The 17906-nt window shown below is 37.6% G+C and overlaps 1 protein-coding gene across 4 annotated transcripts in view; it reads right to left on the bottom strand.

Annotated features, from left to right (window-relative positions):
* RASGRP1 (RAS guanyl releasing protein 1) overlaps positions 1 to 17906 on the bottom strand; it is a 52943-nt gene that overhangs the window by 10143 nt on the left and 24894 nt on the right. For all 4 annotated transcript variants that reach the window (XR_008577232.1, XM_054826155.1, XM_054826153.1 and 1 more), the window contains 9 exons: positions 15931 to 16036; positions 14282 to 14344; positions 12275 to 12406; positions 11022 to 11175; positions 7615 to 7788; positions 6763 to 6879; positions 3166 to 3441; positions 836 to 916; positions 146 to 250 (listed from right to left, as the gene is read on the bottom strand). Coding sequence is in view for 3 of the 4 variants with exons in the window: in XM_054826155.1 (XP_054682130.1) it covers positions 146 to 250; positions 836 to 916; positions 3166 to 3441; positions 6763 to 6879; positions 7615 to 7788; positions 11022 to 11175; positions 12275 to 12406; positions 14282 to 14344; positions 15931 to 16036 (1208 nt within the window). In the remaining variant the exon portion in view is untranslated. The remainder of the gene's footprint in view (positions 1 to 145; positions 251 to 835; positions 917 to 3165; positions 3442 to 6762; positions 6880 to 7614; positions 7789 to 11021; positions 11176 to 12274; positions 12407 to 14281; positions 14345 to 15930; positions 16037 to 17906) is intronic.

Raw genomic sequence — 17906 nt, 5'->3', positions numbered from 1 at the left:
AATATCTATTCATGAGGACAGAAGTGCTAACAAATTCAGCACAGCTTCAAATATGTCCAGTATTTTTTCCCTTCTTTGTATCTTCTCATATGTAGAGATTAAGGCTATGACTGATACGTAAGGTAAATGGGCGAATCATACTTACATCTACCATCCTCTGAACATGTTTGCTGATGGTTTTTGGATCAGGTTTTGGGGCTACCCCTGAGGCCCAGTCTGCAACTACTGGTGGTCTGGAAGGTGTCAAAGGCTAGAATAAATTGAATGGAACTTCCTTAGTACCACTTGGAAAGGTTTTCAGTATTACTCTTCTTTCATTTGTGACAATGGACTACATGATACAGGACTGCAGAAATGGCCTGTTGGACCCAACATCATACTTGTGATAATTATGTAGTACTTCAGAGGAAGCTCTTCCCTGAACTGTTCAAACAGTGATCATTCTTAAAGTTGTCACAGTTCACCAACAGCCCTGTAAATTCACTGTCCTTTCCATATTTATAAAACAGAAACAAAACTACAATATAACACTCATGGGTTTCATCATTTGAATCACATAAGAATTTTTCATTTAAAAGAATCAGTATCAATTACCTGATGTCATGTCTCTACACAAGTAACTGCATTTGTGTTTGTGTATTATAAAACCAGAGATGGTGTCAACTCTTCCATACATTCTAGCTTAGGCTTCATCATCAACCAAACAGTTTATGCTTTAACAGACTTTGTTTAGTGTATAAAGCTAAAACGTTCAATAAAATGAACGCAAGGGATAAAAGTTACATTACTCATTTTAAAAAAAATCTTTTTGTTAAGAATGTGGAAAAGCCCTTACGGCAGCTCGATGACTTCGTGGCTCTCGTGCATATGAAAGCTCATAAATTTCATCTTCTGTGTAGTAAAGATCAAGGGACAGCTGAAAACAAACACAACATTAGTTTAATACCAAAAGAGTCCCTACTACTTGACAAACTTGTTCCTGGCAAGCATTAGTATTTTTCGGTGGATTCATTTTTAATTTAGGTTGCACCTAGAAAAAACGCACATGAGCTGCACAGGTGTTCACAGCAATTTGAAATGGGCACGTTTCTAAATTCCAGACTGTTATTGTCATTATCTGGAAACCTGTAACATTACACAGCTAGTCATTAGCACAGCAAGTGACTGTAGGTGTAATTAGCAGTCAGTTAATAAGTGAACTGAAAAAACCTGTTAGTCCCATAATATTCAAATGGTCTATTGTGCAACTAAGCATAGAAGCACCATTCCAATGAAACTGTCCATCAACTCAAATTCTCAGAAAACCCTTGTTTAAACATGTCATATTTATCCAATCCAACAGTGAACACGTTGAACTAAGAAGTATATTAGGATAAAAGATGGACTTGCATATATTTAGTGAGAACCTTTAGCTGTTAACAGCAGTTATGTAAAGCAAGAAACATTACACCTGGGTAAATAAAGGAATTTGAAAAAAAATATCAACTTTATACCTTTGCTTTTGCATGTGTCCTGGAAAATAGTATAGCAAATATTTTATTGACTGGAAACAAATTTCAAGCTAAGATTGAAGACTAGTAACATGACATTTTTTGAATATTTACATTAAAATATTCACACTAGACATATGATTGAATAAAAAAAGCCAGACGTAAATGTGTTACAAGCCTCAATCCATGGCAAGTCCAAAGAAAATATAACTTTTTATAGAGAGTCAAGATCACAGCAGTCATATGTATATAAACTAAGAAACCAAAATATGCTATTTTATATAATGAATAATCTTACTTGAATTACAGCTATGCAATAACTTCCTTGTGAACAACTGCAAGAATTACTGTTGTAGTCATAACAGTGAATAATTTTAGATTATTGGGGAAATCTTAGTTGTTTCTGATACTGAAAAAACCTGAAAGTTGAAATGTTATGATACTTCTATGAATTATGGACTTATGTATGTAATTACTAAAAGCTCTTCAAACTGATTTGCCTCCTAATGGGAAAGCATCTGACTAAAGGAAACAGAAGAAGGAGAAAGACTGTTGGAAAAATCAGGGAACAAACAGGAAAATTATGTGCCCTGGTATATTAGCAGATTAGAAGCTCCTGCTTTGAAATAAATTATTTTAATTTATGTCCTGTCACATATAGCTGCAGGAGATTGTGGCCAAAGTTCTACATATTTGTAATAGCCATTTTTATAAAACATTTTTTAAAAAGGGGGGGGTGATACCTACGATTTGATACAAAACATTTAAAACATTTAGCAGGAAGAAATTCACTGCTTTATGTAGCTCTATTTCAGGCCCCGGGTCTATGTGCTTAATTTCACACACAAGTGCTCCCAGAGAGAACAAATAGCCTCAAGCACATAAGCATTTTTATCTATTAGCTTTTTGCTGAAACAGGGCTTGTAACCAGAAAGTGGAAGCAGCCTATCTAGTTTTTCCAAGCTGAGGTACTTGTTAAGGTCAAACAAAACTGAGAAACAAGAAAGGTAGATTTACTATTTTAATAAAAGGTAGTATTTTAACTTACTAGAAGAAGCTAAAAGTATTGTTGTGACACACGTCCTAGGTATTATCAATTTTGTTAGTGACAAGGCACTGACTAGATATGACTGGAAGAGTAATACAACGACTATATTTAACCAATGTTTATGTCAGACAGGTTTTTTTAGTACCAGAAGAAACTTGGCAAGAAATGTGGTATGTTTAACCCTACACATCTTGAGGGACTGAACTTTTACGTGAAAGTTTATGTGTTCAACACAAGGAAGCTTTGTATGCAATCTTCTGCCTCCAAGGAGCAGCTAAGGAAGCTTCCTAACTTTCTCCCTATTTAGGCTTAATCAGCAGAGGACTCAGAGCGTTTCCTTAATGAAAGTACAGAGAGAATGTATACTCCTATAGCAAACCAGAAATAAACATTTCCTTCCATTACAGAAATAAGTAGAAGCATGCTGCTGAACTGGCACCTCTACTCTTGCTGCCAGATCAATCAATATCACTAACTTTTGCTCTTCTTCTATTATGTACATTTCCTTAAGGAAAAAAAAAATCTTACAATTTTACATATTTATAATTAATAGAATTTTCTATTTAGTTGTTTGAGAAGTGTATGAAATTATTTTTAAAATGGAGGTATTTCATCTCACAGACTTACTGTAAGCAAGTGAACAAGGTCCATATTAGCCTCCAGGGGAAGTGGCATTTCCTGGAGTTGTATCAGCTCATTTATGTGGTTATACAGAGAGTATAGTTTGTATATGTTAATTTTTTTGTCCTCTAAGTAGTCTGGCATTCCCTCATGAAGTGATATTAAGTCTTTCAGGTGGACCCCAAGGATTGGGATCTTAAAGTTACTGCACTCGTTATAGGCACGTCGATAACTATCATAATTTCTGTAAGATGAAAGCAGTTCCGTCATTTCATTGAACACCTAAAAATAAGAAAACAAAAAATTGAAATTGGTTACTGGTTTTGTTTTGGTCATACAGCACAAGAATTTCCTGTTATTGTTAAGGGGTTTACTCACAATGACTCTTGAAATGGATTTTAAAACTTTAGGTTTCAAATGAAATCTAGGTATTCACCTCACCTAATTTAACTATCTATAATATGTAATTATCATAGAATCATAGAATGGTTTGGGTTGGAAGGGACCTCAAAGATCATCTAGTTCCAACTCCCCCGCCATGGACACGGACACCCTCCACTAGACCACGTTGCCCAAAGCCCCATCCAACCTGGCCTTGAACACTTCCAGGGATGGGGTATCCACAACTTCTCTGGGCAACCTGTTCCAGTGCCTCACCACCCTCACAGTAAAGAATTTCTTCCTAACCTCTAATCTAAATCGACCCTTCTTCAGCTTAAAACCATTACCCCTTGGTCCTATCACTCCATGCCCTTGTAAACAGTCCCTCTCCAGCTTTCTTATAGGCCCCTTTAGGTACTAGAAGGCTGCTATAAGGTCTTCCCAGAGCCTTCTCTTCTCCAGGCCGAACAATCCCAGCTCTCTCAGCCTGTCCTCATAGGAGAGGTGCTCCAGCCCTCTGATCAGCTTCATGGCCCTCCTCTGGACTCTCTCCAAGAGCTCAATGTCTCTCCTGTACTGGGTCCCCCAGAGCTGGATGCAGTACTCCAGGTATAGTTAGTTAATCTATAGCCTAACCTATAATGCTCATTTTCCTACATTCCCTATTTAGTCAATAAAAAGAAATAGGATCCTCTCATATCAAGGAGATGTGTATGCAGTTAATGCATAAGTACAGCACAAGCTCTCTGACCTTCATAAAACCCAACCATTTTCACATTAAAATGTGGAATAAACTTCTCTGGCTTCCAGGTCACAAGCTAGAATTGCTGAAATTGGAAAGTCCTGGCAGATAAACCCTGCACTGTGCTATGATCCCATCACAACATGACCACAAATCCTACTACAGTTCAAGGGGGCACATCTGTGCTTTTAAGAATTTTTTTTCCCCGTGGAAATGAAGAGAAAACAACATATTGGACTTGTTGTAAAGGCCAAATGAATCTTAAGTCTAGCAGTATAAATAGTTCCCTTGTTTATACAGGTACAAAGGTGATTCTTAACATTATAAAATCAACAGACTGATGTTTTCTTGTGGAGTTCCTGTCTAACCCTGTGACTTTTAAGTCAAACCATTTGTCATAGTTAAACTTTAAAGGGTGTTCCCAAGTCACTAATTACCAGCCTTTATTTACCTGCTTTCTATTAGCGCTTGTGTACAATTTCTTGATGCAAAAAGTTATTCAAAAGATGGACACATATGCAGCCCACTCCTCATAATGATAAAATTTGTAAAACAACACGTTTCTAAAATAAGCTTGTGTGGTGGGTTGACCCTGGCTGAAGGCCAGGTGCCCACCAGAGCCGCTCTCTCACTCCCCTCATTCACCAAACAGGGGAGAAAAGGCATAACGAAATGCTTGTAGGTCGAGATAAGGACAGGGAGAGATCACTCACTAATTGTTGTCACGAGCAAAACAGACCAAACTTAGAGAGGAAATTCATCTAATTTATTACTAGGCAAAACAGAGTAGAGGAATGAGAAAATAAAATCTACTCTCAAAACACCTCCCCCCACCCCTCCCATCTTCCCGGGCTCAACTTCACTCCCGGCTTCAACCTTCCCCCCCTCAGCGGCACAGGGGGACGGGGAATGGGGGTTACGGTCAGTTCATCTCACGGTGTTTCTGCCGCTTCTTCATCCTCAGGGGGAGGACTCCTCTCATCGTTCCCCTGCTCCAGCATGGAGTCCCTCTCACGGGGTGCAGACCTTCAGGACCAGACTGCTCCAGTGTGGGTCCCCGACGGGGTCACAAGTCCTGCCAGCAAACCTGCCCTGGTGTGGGCTCCCCTCTTCACGGGTCCACCGGTCCGGCCAGAAACTTGCTCCAGCGTGGGCTTCCCACGGGCCACAGCCTCCTTCAGGTGCCTCCACCTGCTCTGGCATGGGGTCCTCCACGGGCTGCAGGTGGAATCTCTACACCCCCTCATCCTTCCTCCATGGGCTGCAGGGGGACAGCCTGCTTCACCATGGCCTTCACCACGGGCTGCAGGGGGATCTCTGCTCCGGCGCCTGGAGCACCTCCTCCCCCTCCATCTGCACTGACCTTGGTGTCTGCAGAGTTTCTTACATCTTCTCACTCCTCTCTCTGGCTGCAAAAGCTCTCTCCCTCTCTAAGTGTTTTTCTTCTTCTTAAATATGTTATCACAGAGGCGCTGATTGGCTTGGCCTTGGCCAGCGGCGGGTCCGTCTTAGAGCCGGCTGGCATTGGCTCTGTCAGACACAGGGGGAGCTTCTAGCAGCTTCTCACAGAAGCCACCCCTGTAGCCCCCCCGCTACCAAAACGTTGCCACGCAAACCCAACACAGCTTGCTAACTGGTTTTACGTATCTTAAGAGCTGCAACCATTATCAGTGGGAAGTCATACTTCTGGTCTATACTCCAGGTATGCACTGTTCATTCAAGCTGATCATGCTGTGATCAGAACAGGTTCATTAGACACCTATATGAAATCTTTCAGGCCCCAAACAAGACAAAATAATAAAGCATATTAGTCTCTTAAGAAGCCATTTAATTGCTAAAAAATATGCTTTCCTTCACAGTTTTAGTACCCAGAATCTCAACAAAAAATATATCCATCTGTATTTCACAAGAATTTAATTGGAAATTACAACTGATTCCTAACATTCCACTGTATTATAATGTGTGTGCATTAGGGCTAACTTTGTTCAAGTCTGAACTACATAAAATCTGTCACAGGGAAAGATCAGATGAACAAAACCAGTCCTTTCAGTTTTAAACTCAAAGTGCAGAGCTCTGCGCTAGCATTTCATAGACTCAGGGTGGTCAATGTTGCTATGCATGACAATAGTTTCATTCTCAAATGTTCTAGGATTCAATTCGCTGCTTTCATATTTGAATGCTATTCTGTACTACTGCATATAAATGAAAATGTAGCTTGTCACATCCGAGTATTAAAAAAGAAACTTCAGAGAAGCTATACAAATCTTGAAGAAAGGTGGGGTTGGAAGTGTAGGAGAAACTAGTGTCATAGAGATGAAATGACAAAGAAAACCCCTCCAAAACCAAAGGAAGTTTTCCTTTTTCTCTTTTTCTGTCTGTCTTTCCACCTAATCCAATGAAGTAAGGTTGTTTTTTGTGTGTGCAGTGATAAAAAAGTTAAAGTTTATCTTATTTGTTAAACTTAGAGGAGCAATACCAACCTTAATTACATCATGAGGAACACATGAGCTTGTTTCCTTGAGTCTGGAAATGGAACTGTGACAGAGACCTCCTATCACTGCCATTAACGTATTGAAATTCTGCAGCTGGTGTAGCTTCTGTGTTGACATACAAAAAAAATCAGTATTTATTATTTAAAGGCTCAAGTTGTTCAATATGCACACCCAAATTCTACACTTCCTCTATTGTCTTCCTCTAAAGTCTTACATGTTTTGCACCACTATCCATTTGGCTTCACTCATTTTGGTAATGAGCTGTGATTTTACTGGGTGTAACATGTACTTGTTCTAGTTATTAAATCAGATACTAATTCTGCAGATACAGTAAGTCTTCAAAGTATTTCCTCAGTACTACTCCCTTTTCCCACAGTCTACCACAACTAGGAAACACTGCCTATTATCTTGGTTATGACTGCAGTTGAATTAGTATGCAAAGAATACCAATAGGACCACAGCTCTGCTTCTATCCAGTAAGGTATATCCAGTAGATATGCTTCTACTTACAGCCAAAGGCATGATAGTGGTTCATGCTTTGGAAAGGTGCGTAGTCACAGCTTGGAATCTCACCAGCTGATTCAAAAGCAAGTCTAGTTTTTCAGTGAAAACAATTTCTTCAGAATGGATACGAGAGAGTCGTGGTGCCATGACACTGTAATGTATCTGAATACTTGGTGTGAAACCACCACGTACACAATGTGCATGCTGTATGTATGAACCAGCAGACCAGCGCCAACAGTCTCAGCTGATCCTACAGCAGTAGCGCGCGAAGAGCAGCTAAAGGGCTGTATTGGAGAAAGACAAAATAAACACCACACATGTCAAAATTTAACTGACCTGCGCAACATGAATGAACTTGATGAACACTTCAGCCCGAAGCTGTGGTGTTGGTCTGCTGAGAACCATTAGCTGCACCCACTGAGAGATACCATTGCAAAGAGCAATCGATCTTTCCATTGTTGGATTCTCCTTCACACAACTATTCACAATGTAGTTCTGATAATCTAAGAACTTAAAAAAAAAAAAACCAAAACAAAAAAAAGCAAATGTAAACTCATCTACAGTTTCACATACTTCATGATCTGTGTGCAGATACAGGTCTGCTTTTCAAATGAAATATACAAGATACATTTTACACCTTAAACATCCATAAGACTGAAATCTCTCCTTTGTCAAAGCTTTGTTCAGTTCAAAGCTGAACTGAAGGCTTCAAATAATTGAATTAGCTGAAAGCACCTTTTCACCATAATTTGTATCACATCATTTGCATCATGTGTATTTGAGGAGCCTTGACTTTTATAAACCCTAGGATCAGTAGAACTGGGGCTTTCCTCCCAGCCTCAGTGGCTCCATAGATTCATTGAATCTAGGCTTCTACCAGTAAGGTTAAACTGAATTTAAAGTGTAATCTAGTAACTCAGTGATAGTTTAAGGAAGTTAAGTGTTCAGTTTAGGTAGCAAGGGCACACTTCTGAATTAAGCTACACTAATACAAAAAGCAAGTTCAATGAGATTACTATAAAACTGAGATAAGACCATTAAGAAAGAGGGCTACAGATTCCTTAGTAGTTTTAATACAGCTTGCGAGATTCTCTTATTTAAGCAAAGCAATCAAAAATTGTTCAGTAAACACCTTTATGTGACAAATAAGATTTTTTTAAGCCATTCTTCCCATTAAGATCAAAGAGAAGCAATCATTTGTTCTTGTTGGTGCAATGTTTATCCATTCTCTTAATTTATCCATTAACAAGAATACACAAGAATTTGAATAATCAGAAAATGTGACATGGAATTTATATATCCATTCTTTACTATGACCACTAATACTAACATCTTACCAAAAACATTCACAGCTGTAATAGACACATATTCCTTTCTTAAGGCCACAGGAATATGCTGAATGGCATTGATCCCTAAGGAAAGGTCATAAATTGTCAGGCTGCTGTTTGTTTTTTGCTCTCCCTGTGTCACTTTCCCTCCACTTTTTAATTTTTTTTCCATCCATTTAATAAGAACTATGAACACTTTAAAAAGCAGATATGACAGCAGACATCTCTGGATTTGTCCTCTTATTAAATTAAAAATGGAAGAAACATTAACAGTAATAAGTAGAGCTGTCTCTGAGATTACATAGTACTTACTTACAACTATTGTTTGAAATTTGAACCCCGGCCAGATTTGGCTGGATCTTGAAATTTAAGCAACTATTCTATACGGATAGATAATTTTTCAGTATCTGACTACATAATTATGGACTTCAGTTTCAGTACAATCATGAATCAGTTTCAATAGTTTATATTTTGTTCTCAGCAGCTCTCTCCTTCAGAAAATAGGGGGTTTTTAAATGCTGAACAAATTTATGTCTAACATACTACTTAAAGTTTTGAAATTACTTTGGTGCAAGAATTTATTAACGAGGTCAGCTGTAACACGATTGTTTGTGGCAGATACGGTAAGGAAGTCCAGGTACTTAAATAACACAAGAGTCTGGTCTGGCAATGACTAACTTACAAGCCTCAACAGGAAAGCAGAAAGAGTGTATCCTCCCTGTATTTTATCACTATAAATTGAAATGGTTTCCAAACATCAGCATACCTGCAGTCATTACTCTGTGAACACCATTCCCTGCATTTTTCTTTGCTGCAAGATACATGGTGTCTCATGGAAGAAGTTGATGTACGCTGTATATGTTCAGGGGATCAAGTATTCCTTTCTGACTTTCAAATGACCGAACCTATGAATAGTTATTCCAGTGACTGATAACACAGCAGGTCGTTTGCAGCCTTTCTCCCAGTACATACTGCCATGTTAGAATAACAAAAGGGTTCTGTGGCTTAGCGTATCAGGAACACATTCTGCAAAGAGTTAATGAATCTAGACTATTTATTAATTACACATTATTTTCTGATCCAAGGTCTCGGTAAACAAAATTTATACCAAAACTTATGCAGGGATCTTGCATATAAAATGTATACAAGTATGTAGCTGTTGGAACTCTATGACAGATCTGACACACTGACTGCAATCATACTTGCTTTATACTGCAATCATTAATTACTTTATGTCTGCACAGAGCTCAAAAATGTCGGGTTATATAAGCTTTGCATATTATTACTGCCTACAGGCAGCAATCTGTGCATGACTTCGGTTCTATGGCTTTTTGAATTTAACACAAAACATGAAAAGTCATGTATTGTCAGCTCAAAATAAAGTACAGTATCACACAACTGTGGAATCTTCCACCATCTTACTGAGAGCTCCTTTCCTTGCAAGACTTCATCTTCAAATTGTAGTGCTTCAAAAAATACCACACCGCTGAATAACCAAACCGAACAAAAAACCCTAAAAAACCCACTCTGCTTTCACTGTTATCATCACACTGACTTCACAACCATTTTAGATTTTGGTCTCTAATGTTCACTTTTCCATATGTGACCTGTATCAGGTTTGAAAAGAAGTAATGTTGTAGCATACAAGGATGCAAACGACGGCAAGGTGCATAGAGAAGTTAGCATCTTATCAGCTACCAACATAGCTGGGAAAACAAATCAAATTAAAAAACACAAATGAGATAAATTCTTAAGAATTGTTTGTGTACTTGAAAGCTTGTCTAATAAAATATTTTAAACCCCTCTTAAATTAAAAACTGGCATTTTCTCAAGTGCTTTCTATTTTGTTACGCACAATCAAAAATGGCAAGCAGAGTCCAGTGGACATCTTCTATACAGACAGTCCATTAGTCACTGCACAAGAATGCTGCACTGTTTCCTATAGCCACAGGACGTTAGCGTTCTAGGAGAATAGTCCAAGTTTCCTTCATCCCATTTCAGCCTGATTACTAATTTGAGTCAAGAGCCTGCTTGTTCCTGTGCCCAGTGACACCACTTGTTCTAACAAAAAAGAGATTATTTGGAAGAAGATCAAATGGTTTACTCCTCCTCTTTCCAACTGACCTTGCCTCGACTCTGTTCCACAGTTGCTTAAAAGGTTCACTCTCCCTCTCTCAAATCACTGCAGCAAAAGGGTACGTACTCAGAATAAGTACACCTTCAGAATAAGCAAAAGGGATGTACTCAGAGTAAGTGGCCATCTTCAACACTAGTAAAACGAGTCTGGACACAGACTCAGCTTGTCTGACAGCTTGCACTGCAGGGTTAATCTTGTAATACTACCCCTCTCCCATCTTTTCTATGTCCTTCCCATCTTTGTTTTAAATAAATAAATAAATAAATAAAATCACTTACTGATATTCTTCTGAAAGACTTAAATTCAAGATAGGTAAGGTGGTCTGACAGCTCCTCTGGCTCAAGGTGATCAAAAAGAAGCGAGACTTTCCGTTTCTTACTGGTGTTGGCCTTTACACGTTGTGTCAGCTTTCTAGACCAATCCCTAGAATTTCTTTTAGACAAATTTTAAAACAGAATTACTCTTGAGTTATTGTCTGAAAAGCAAACTTTTCCTCTCTCCTTAATACAAAAGTAACATTGTTTATATGCCTTAGTGCAATAAAAAGTGCATTATTTGAATTTCTAAAGAGCAAGCTCTTTTCATGCATTAGAGATTATATGACAAAACATTATTGTTAGTCTTCATTATATTGATGTAGCACATAAGTACAATGCAACTATATTACTAAACAGCATGAGATTATATATTGCACTTCCAGAAATGCTGTCCGTAACTTCATTGAACACATCCAGTGCTCCTCCATTTAATAATTCTTACAGATTTCCTTGACCAGCCTCTGAGTATGAACTGTCCTCCTATGCTACTGGTCCATGGAGGAACGAAATTTAATTGGATTTGAAAAACTAAATATCCTCTTTACTAATCAGATATAAAATGTACGCCAAATTCTGCTTTGCTTTTGCCTGTGCATTTCCAACCACAATATGAATTGACACTGTTATACAGTTCCACAGAACTACCTTACTCTCCTATAAGGAAGGTTCTCTTCCCAAGAAAGAGCTATGTGATGTATAGCTGTAGGATTATTCTTGACAGGGCAAGTAATTTTATAACTAAAATCACATAAAATAGTATCTTGAGTTTGACAATGTAATAAACTATATCTTCTCACTTATCCTTGGTGTTAAAAATATAAACACTTTTTTTTTGCCCTCATCTGTTACCCAATAAAAACATATTCTCCATTCTCACTGAATTCAAGTGATCTTTCAAAATCATTAGGCATCTAAAATTTTTCTGAGTTCCTTGGATAGAGTAAAATTTATCTAGCATAGAGAATCAGCACAAAGTCTACACAGCAGTTAAATTCCACCTAAGCCACTCTTGAAAGGCATTCTGTTCCTCTACGTAATATATATTTCATCTATAATGACATATAAACTCTTCTAAGGTTAGATAACATATGAATTATTAAAATTAACACACTATACGACCATTACCCTGCTATATTGGAGAGACATTGTATTTGAATAAAGGAAATTCAGAGCAAAAGTTTGTTTTTCAAGCATATTGAGACTTTGGCACTCACATTTGAGTTGTGTCAATTAGACGACAGTGTAACTCCTCACCATTAGCTTTAACCAGTTCTTGAAATTCCTCCATAGTTGTGGAGAGTTGAGAGTCCATTTTGAACATAACCCAGAACTCTGTAATCCAATACCTATTGCACATGGAAAATACAGAAACACAAAAATAAAGGTTTTGCTCTAACATCAGGAAGGCTGAAATTTAGATAGTTGGTCCTGTTAATGAGTTGTATTTCTTCAAGATCTATCCCCTGACGTTGATCAAGATTTTAAATGCTTTTGCTAGGATACCTTGACTTTATCAAAAATCAAAATTTCAAGATTAAAAACAAATTAGAAACTACCTGGCTTAATGCTACATAGAACTATACTAAATATATGTTTGCAGTAAATTCAATATTAAAATTTCTAGTTTCACATTAAAGCTAGATAATATGCATGTTCATTTTTTCTTCATGAACTTCTAGATAACTGTATATATGGCTTTAAAACTTGAAATTATTTGGTTCGGACATAAAAAAATGCACTGTGCTAGTCAGAATTTTATCTATTAACTGAAGAAAAATTTACTAATTAAATCTATTTAATAGTTACAGGTGATTCAATCTCACACGCACAAAATATTTTCAGAGAACTATGCTTCTCTATGTTTGGCATTCAAATTGTTTCAGTCAGATATTTTATATTTCAATTCCTATATGTAACTTGTCACCCATTGCAGTGGGTTGACCCTGGCCAGCAATGAAGTACCCACCCAGGTGCTCACTCACTCCTCTCCCCCCGCAGCAGAATGGGGGAGAGAACAGGAAGGGCAAAAGCGAGAAAAACGTGTGGGTCAAGGTAAAGACAGTTTAATAACTGAATGAAAGAAAAAAAGCCAACCAATCAACCAACCAAAAAAATGATGCAAAGGCAATCACTCACCATCTCCCACAAGATGCCCAGCCAGTATCCAAGCAATAACTACTCTGGAATGACTACCCTCCGAGGTTTTATTGCTGAGCATGACGCTGTATGGCATGGAACAGCCCTCTGGTCAATCCAGATCAGTTGTCTCAGCTGTGTCCCCTCCCAACCTCAAGCTCACCCCCAGCCTACACTCTGGGGAGGCAGAGTGAGAAACGGAAAGTCTTGACACTGTGCAGTCACTGTTCAGCAACAGCTAAAACGTTGGTGTGTTTTACTCATAGATGCAAAGCACAGCATCATAGGGGCTGCTATGAAGAAAGTTAACTCAATCCCAGCAGTCCCAGTACACCCATGCATGTAAAAATCTGTGCTTGTTGGAAAAACAGAAATGCATGTTCTCATGGATGCATGTATGAATTTGCCTAGAAGCAAAAATGTTCCCAGATAACGTACAATACCAAAGCATTCTGACTTAACCAATAATCGGCCTTGAGATAATAAAATCATCACCATTTAAAACAAATTTTACTTTCCTAACTGTTACTACTTGTTTCTCATTTTGTGTAAGAAAGAGATATCCTATGCTAATCTACTATCAGAGTTGCATCTTTTTTCCTCTCTTCTGTTTTCTCTAAACTAAGATATCGAACTTTACCATACTTAATTTAAAAAAAAAAAAAAAGTGATCCAGGATCATTGCAAGTGACTAAGTAGAACTACTAAGGAGAATTACCTACTAAATACAATAGTTTTGCTTAATATAAAAATAGCTGCAATATCTCACTTCATTTTTTTTTAATAGACCTATACAATAATATTAGACGCAATGCTACCGATTCCTAAGCATTGTCAATTTTCACTGATGTTTAAGATACAGACACAGTTCAAAACTATGACCCAACAATTCATGCACTGACTTCAATGAATCTGCACAAAGCAGGTTGCGCCTTTTTGTGTAAAGCCACTAAAGTGAACTTTGAAAAGCTGAAGCAGTATAGCTGTTTCTTTTTTTAATGTCAGCTTAAGATATGCAAAAGCATTTGTATGTATGGCACGTGGACAGCCACGGACAAATAGCCACCAAACAAGAATATTCTTACCTCACAAAATAGCATATCTTTACACACAGCATGGAAGATTTATTTTCTAAAGCATTAAGATACGTAGAAAACTGTTAAGGAAAACCACATCCATTCACATATGATATGAAATGTAACAAGCTTGATACTTCCCTACCTGTAAGCAATAGGAATCATTCTGATTGCACATAATATGCTGATGGCATATAATATCAAATTAGAGTTTTACACAAGTGTATACAAAGTATATCCCAAGATCATTAGCAAAAGTTTATTGTAAATATGACTACTATGAGTAATACTGATGTAGCCACCCAAGTACTGAGTAATGTTAAGTAGTGAAATGATTCTGCTTTCTACATGTGTTTCTTTGCACCATGCCTCACAATTTGTAATAAAACTCATGCACTTGCACATCTCTCTAACATTTGAAACAGTAATACCAAATACAAACCATCCATAACATCTAAAATCACTCACAGAATTTAGGGGATGGAAAATGGTCAAATGGGACATTTGCAAGGTTTTTCAAAACACAAGAGCCTAGACTATCTGATCCATTTAAAACTGTCTTTACCTTTCAATGTCTTCAGAGAGTCAATGTCTATACACAGAGCCAAAAATCAAGCTTGCAAAATATGCAAGTCTGATAAAAGTTTGAATCATTTCTCTGACTGTAGAAAACGTTACTTCTCAGAAACATGCAAGCAGTTACCTTCTTCCATTTCAAAGAGTGCATGAGCCTAAGTTAAACGCAATGCTACACCACAGTTGTAGCTTAGCACACTTGATCTAACACTTTTGGTTAGAGACGCAGCAGGACAGTCAAAATCCATGACTACAGTAAAGCTCTGTTGTAAATGATGCTGCTTTTACAAGCCAGTAAGATACAGAGTTTGGGGGAATAGAGGATTAGCTAAATTAAATTGTACCAAAATTGGCTGGAGAGTCTTAGCATGTCAAGTTTGCTTCCTGTACTGTGCTCATTTCATTAGGAGCAAACATTCTGTAAAGCTAAGAAGTCAGGCAATATATTCCACAATTAAAAATTCCTAAGAAAGGCTACTATGCCAATATGATCTAGTAGCTTCACTGTGAAAAATCTAATGAGCCAGAAACACATGTGTATGAGTCCAGGAAAAGTGGGAACAAATAGGAAGGAAAAGTTTATGATTTATTTCAGTGCATCGTAATTTTGCGTGTGAGTGAGAAATAATATTTGTTGAAATTTTTCATCTCCAAATGATAAAATATTTTAAAAAATTACACTTTTGTTCTTTGCTCTTTGACTTGTATGGAGGACAGAGAGAGAAAGAGATCTGAAACTTAGGCCCAGGTTCACAGTACCTAACTGAGATGCCTACATTAATCTAACACCTGCTAGATATTCCCTCCACAGCCAGTGGAGGGTGATTTATCCTACTTAATCTGCACTGGAGTTACATCTTTTTCTCTGTGGATGATAAGCTAAACCAAACATATAAACAAACAGTCCCAACCCTAAACCAAACAAAACCACACTATACAACCAAGAACTGTAAAGAACAAGTATATTGTTTAATTAGTGGAACAGTAATACACCTATAGATTAAATATCTTCTACTTACCATTTCAAAGTTGCCAAGTTATCTAATACTACCTTAACAGCAGGTGAATATTACAAAGGATATAGATCAACAAGTTTCTGGAGCATGTCCGCAGAGGAGATGAAAAACTGATGCATGGCCAGAATTATTTTTAGTAGCTGGTTGTTTTGATAGGCATTTCCTTCTAAATCTGGGAAAAAAAAAAAAAAATGAGTATTCATATTGAAATCTTGGTACACCTTAGTAAACAACTTGCTCTTTCAGAATACTAATTCTAATCAGGCCTGTTCACCTACAGTATTTCAAAGACAGCAGTAATGTACTAACTTAAGAAGTGCCTAATTTTTCTGGTAAGTGCTATATAACAACTATATTTACCAGGATTTGGAAGACCTTTACCAAAACAAACAAACAAACAACAAAAAGGCAAGCAAAAAAGCAGCTGTGTCTCAAAAGTACTCAAAATATCCAGATAATTATACATAATGATTTCAGCCCAGCAATGCACTTAAATGCTTAGCTTTAGGCAGTTGAGTATAACCTTTGAAACAAATTAATGAATTGCAGAGCAAAAGAATTGAGTTACTGATCCATACCAAGCAGTGAGTGGCATGGCTGAACTTAGCAAACAGAATGGCGATATTCTTAAGCGTTTATGAGGCTTTTTGTACAGCTGACATACGTAACACTAAGGTACATGCACCGGTTAGGATCTACACCCAGATGTGCATGGAACGAGATATAACATACACAGAAGCCCAGAGGTTAACCTATGCATACTCCCGGTGGTGGACCTAAATGTCCTAATACATTTCCTTGAACTATCCATTACAAGGATTTTACTTGAAGAAGTTTTTTAGACCACATCTATCTCCTGGGCCTTGTGGGGGTTTTTTTGATATTTGGAAAAGATCAAGGACATCAAATGTAGCAGAATGTTTAAAAAAGTTTCCATTTCTGTAACAAACACAGTAGTGTTTGTAAATATTAACAGATGATGTTTTTCTACAGCCTGCTGTGAGAGAAGCTAAGCAGCTTGAATTTGAATTAGAGACCCTTTCAACACAACAGAAAATTTACCTTTTTGAATAATTTTAAATACATTGTCCTCTATGAGGATAAATGTAGTTATCACTTAAAACAGCAATAACAGGAACAATATAAAGAAGCAATGCACAGTAAGGCAAAATGGAAGACGTAGGTAAAACAGTAGATTTGCAGCATATGAAATGGCATCTATTACTAGAGGGAAAAAAAATAAAATTAAATGACACAACACCAAAAAGGAACATTAAACTTAGCCCACTTGCAAAACTCTATAATCTATGTTTGTTATTGAGCAAGAGTTTCCATGTCCTTCTACAGGAAGGCACCAAATGTGAAGAGAGAACCCCAGAGCCCAGGCTTTTTCTTTTGAACAATACATTGGATCTTTGGTAGAATTAATAAAGCCTGATTTCCTCTAGATGTGTCTCCTCTGTTCTTCACTCCACAATAGTCCTATTCATGCCCTTTATCACTATCCCTGAAAGTTTCTTCCTTCTCTTCCCCACAACAATGCCATAACTCCTTGCTCGTGCTTAAAGCTGTCAGCTACACAAAAGCAATACATGCTGTGGTTGAATCCAGGCTCACTGGCCAGACAGCAAATCAAATCAAACCAATGCTGGGCTCACACAGCTGCCCCTACACAAGTGTGAGCACTGCTCTGGATACCTCTTCTACATAAGCAATTCTTTGAGATTCCTATCTTTCCATCAAATTTAGTTTAAGCTGGCAGACAGGCTGACTCTATTTCATGCAGAGTAGATGCAGTTTAGCAGGAAGGTGACTCAGAATGGCCTAGAACTGTAGTTTACAAGTGAAGTTATTGTTTTAGCTGACTCTTTGAAGCCCTGAAAGCAGAGAACATGCTGGGTATCATATACCTGGTGTGAGTAACTTCATTCTTCTAGCAAAAGCATAGTTAGTCTGGAGGAAACTCAATACAATAAACAGTCTTGAAATACCTTACTACAGCCAGCCTCTCAGGCAAGACAAGCAGAAAAATCCTGACTGGC

Source organism: Grus americana, chromosome 5 (assembly GCF_028858705.1).
Source record: "Grus americana isolate bGruAme1 chromosome 5, bGruAme1.mat, whole genome shotgun sequence".
Classification (NCBI taxonomy): Eukaryota; Metazoa; Chordata; class Aves; order Gruiformes; family Gruidae; genus Grus; species Grus americana.
This window is presented reverse-complemented; position numbering and strand designations above follow the sequence as displayed.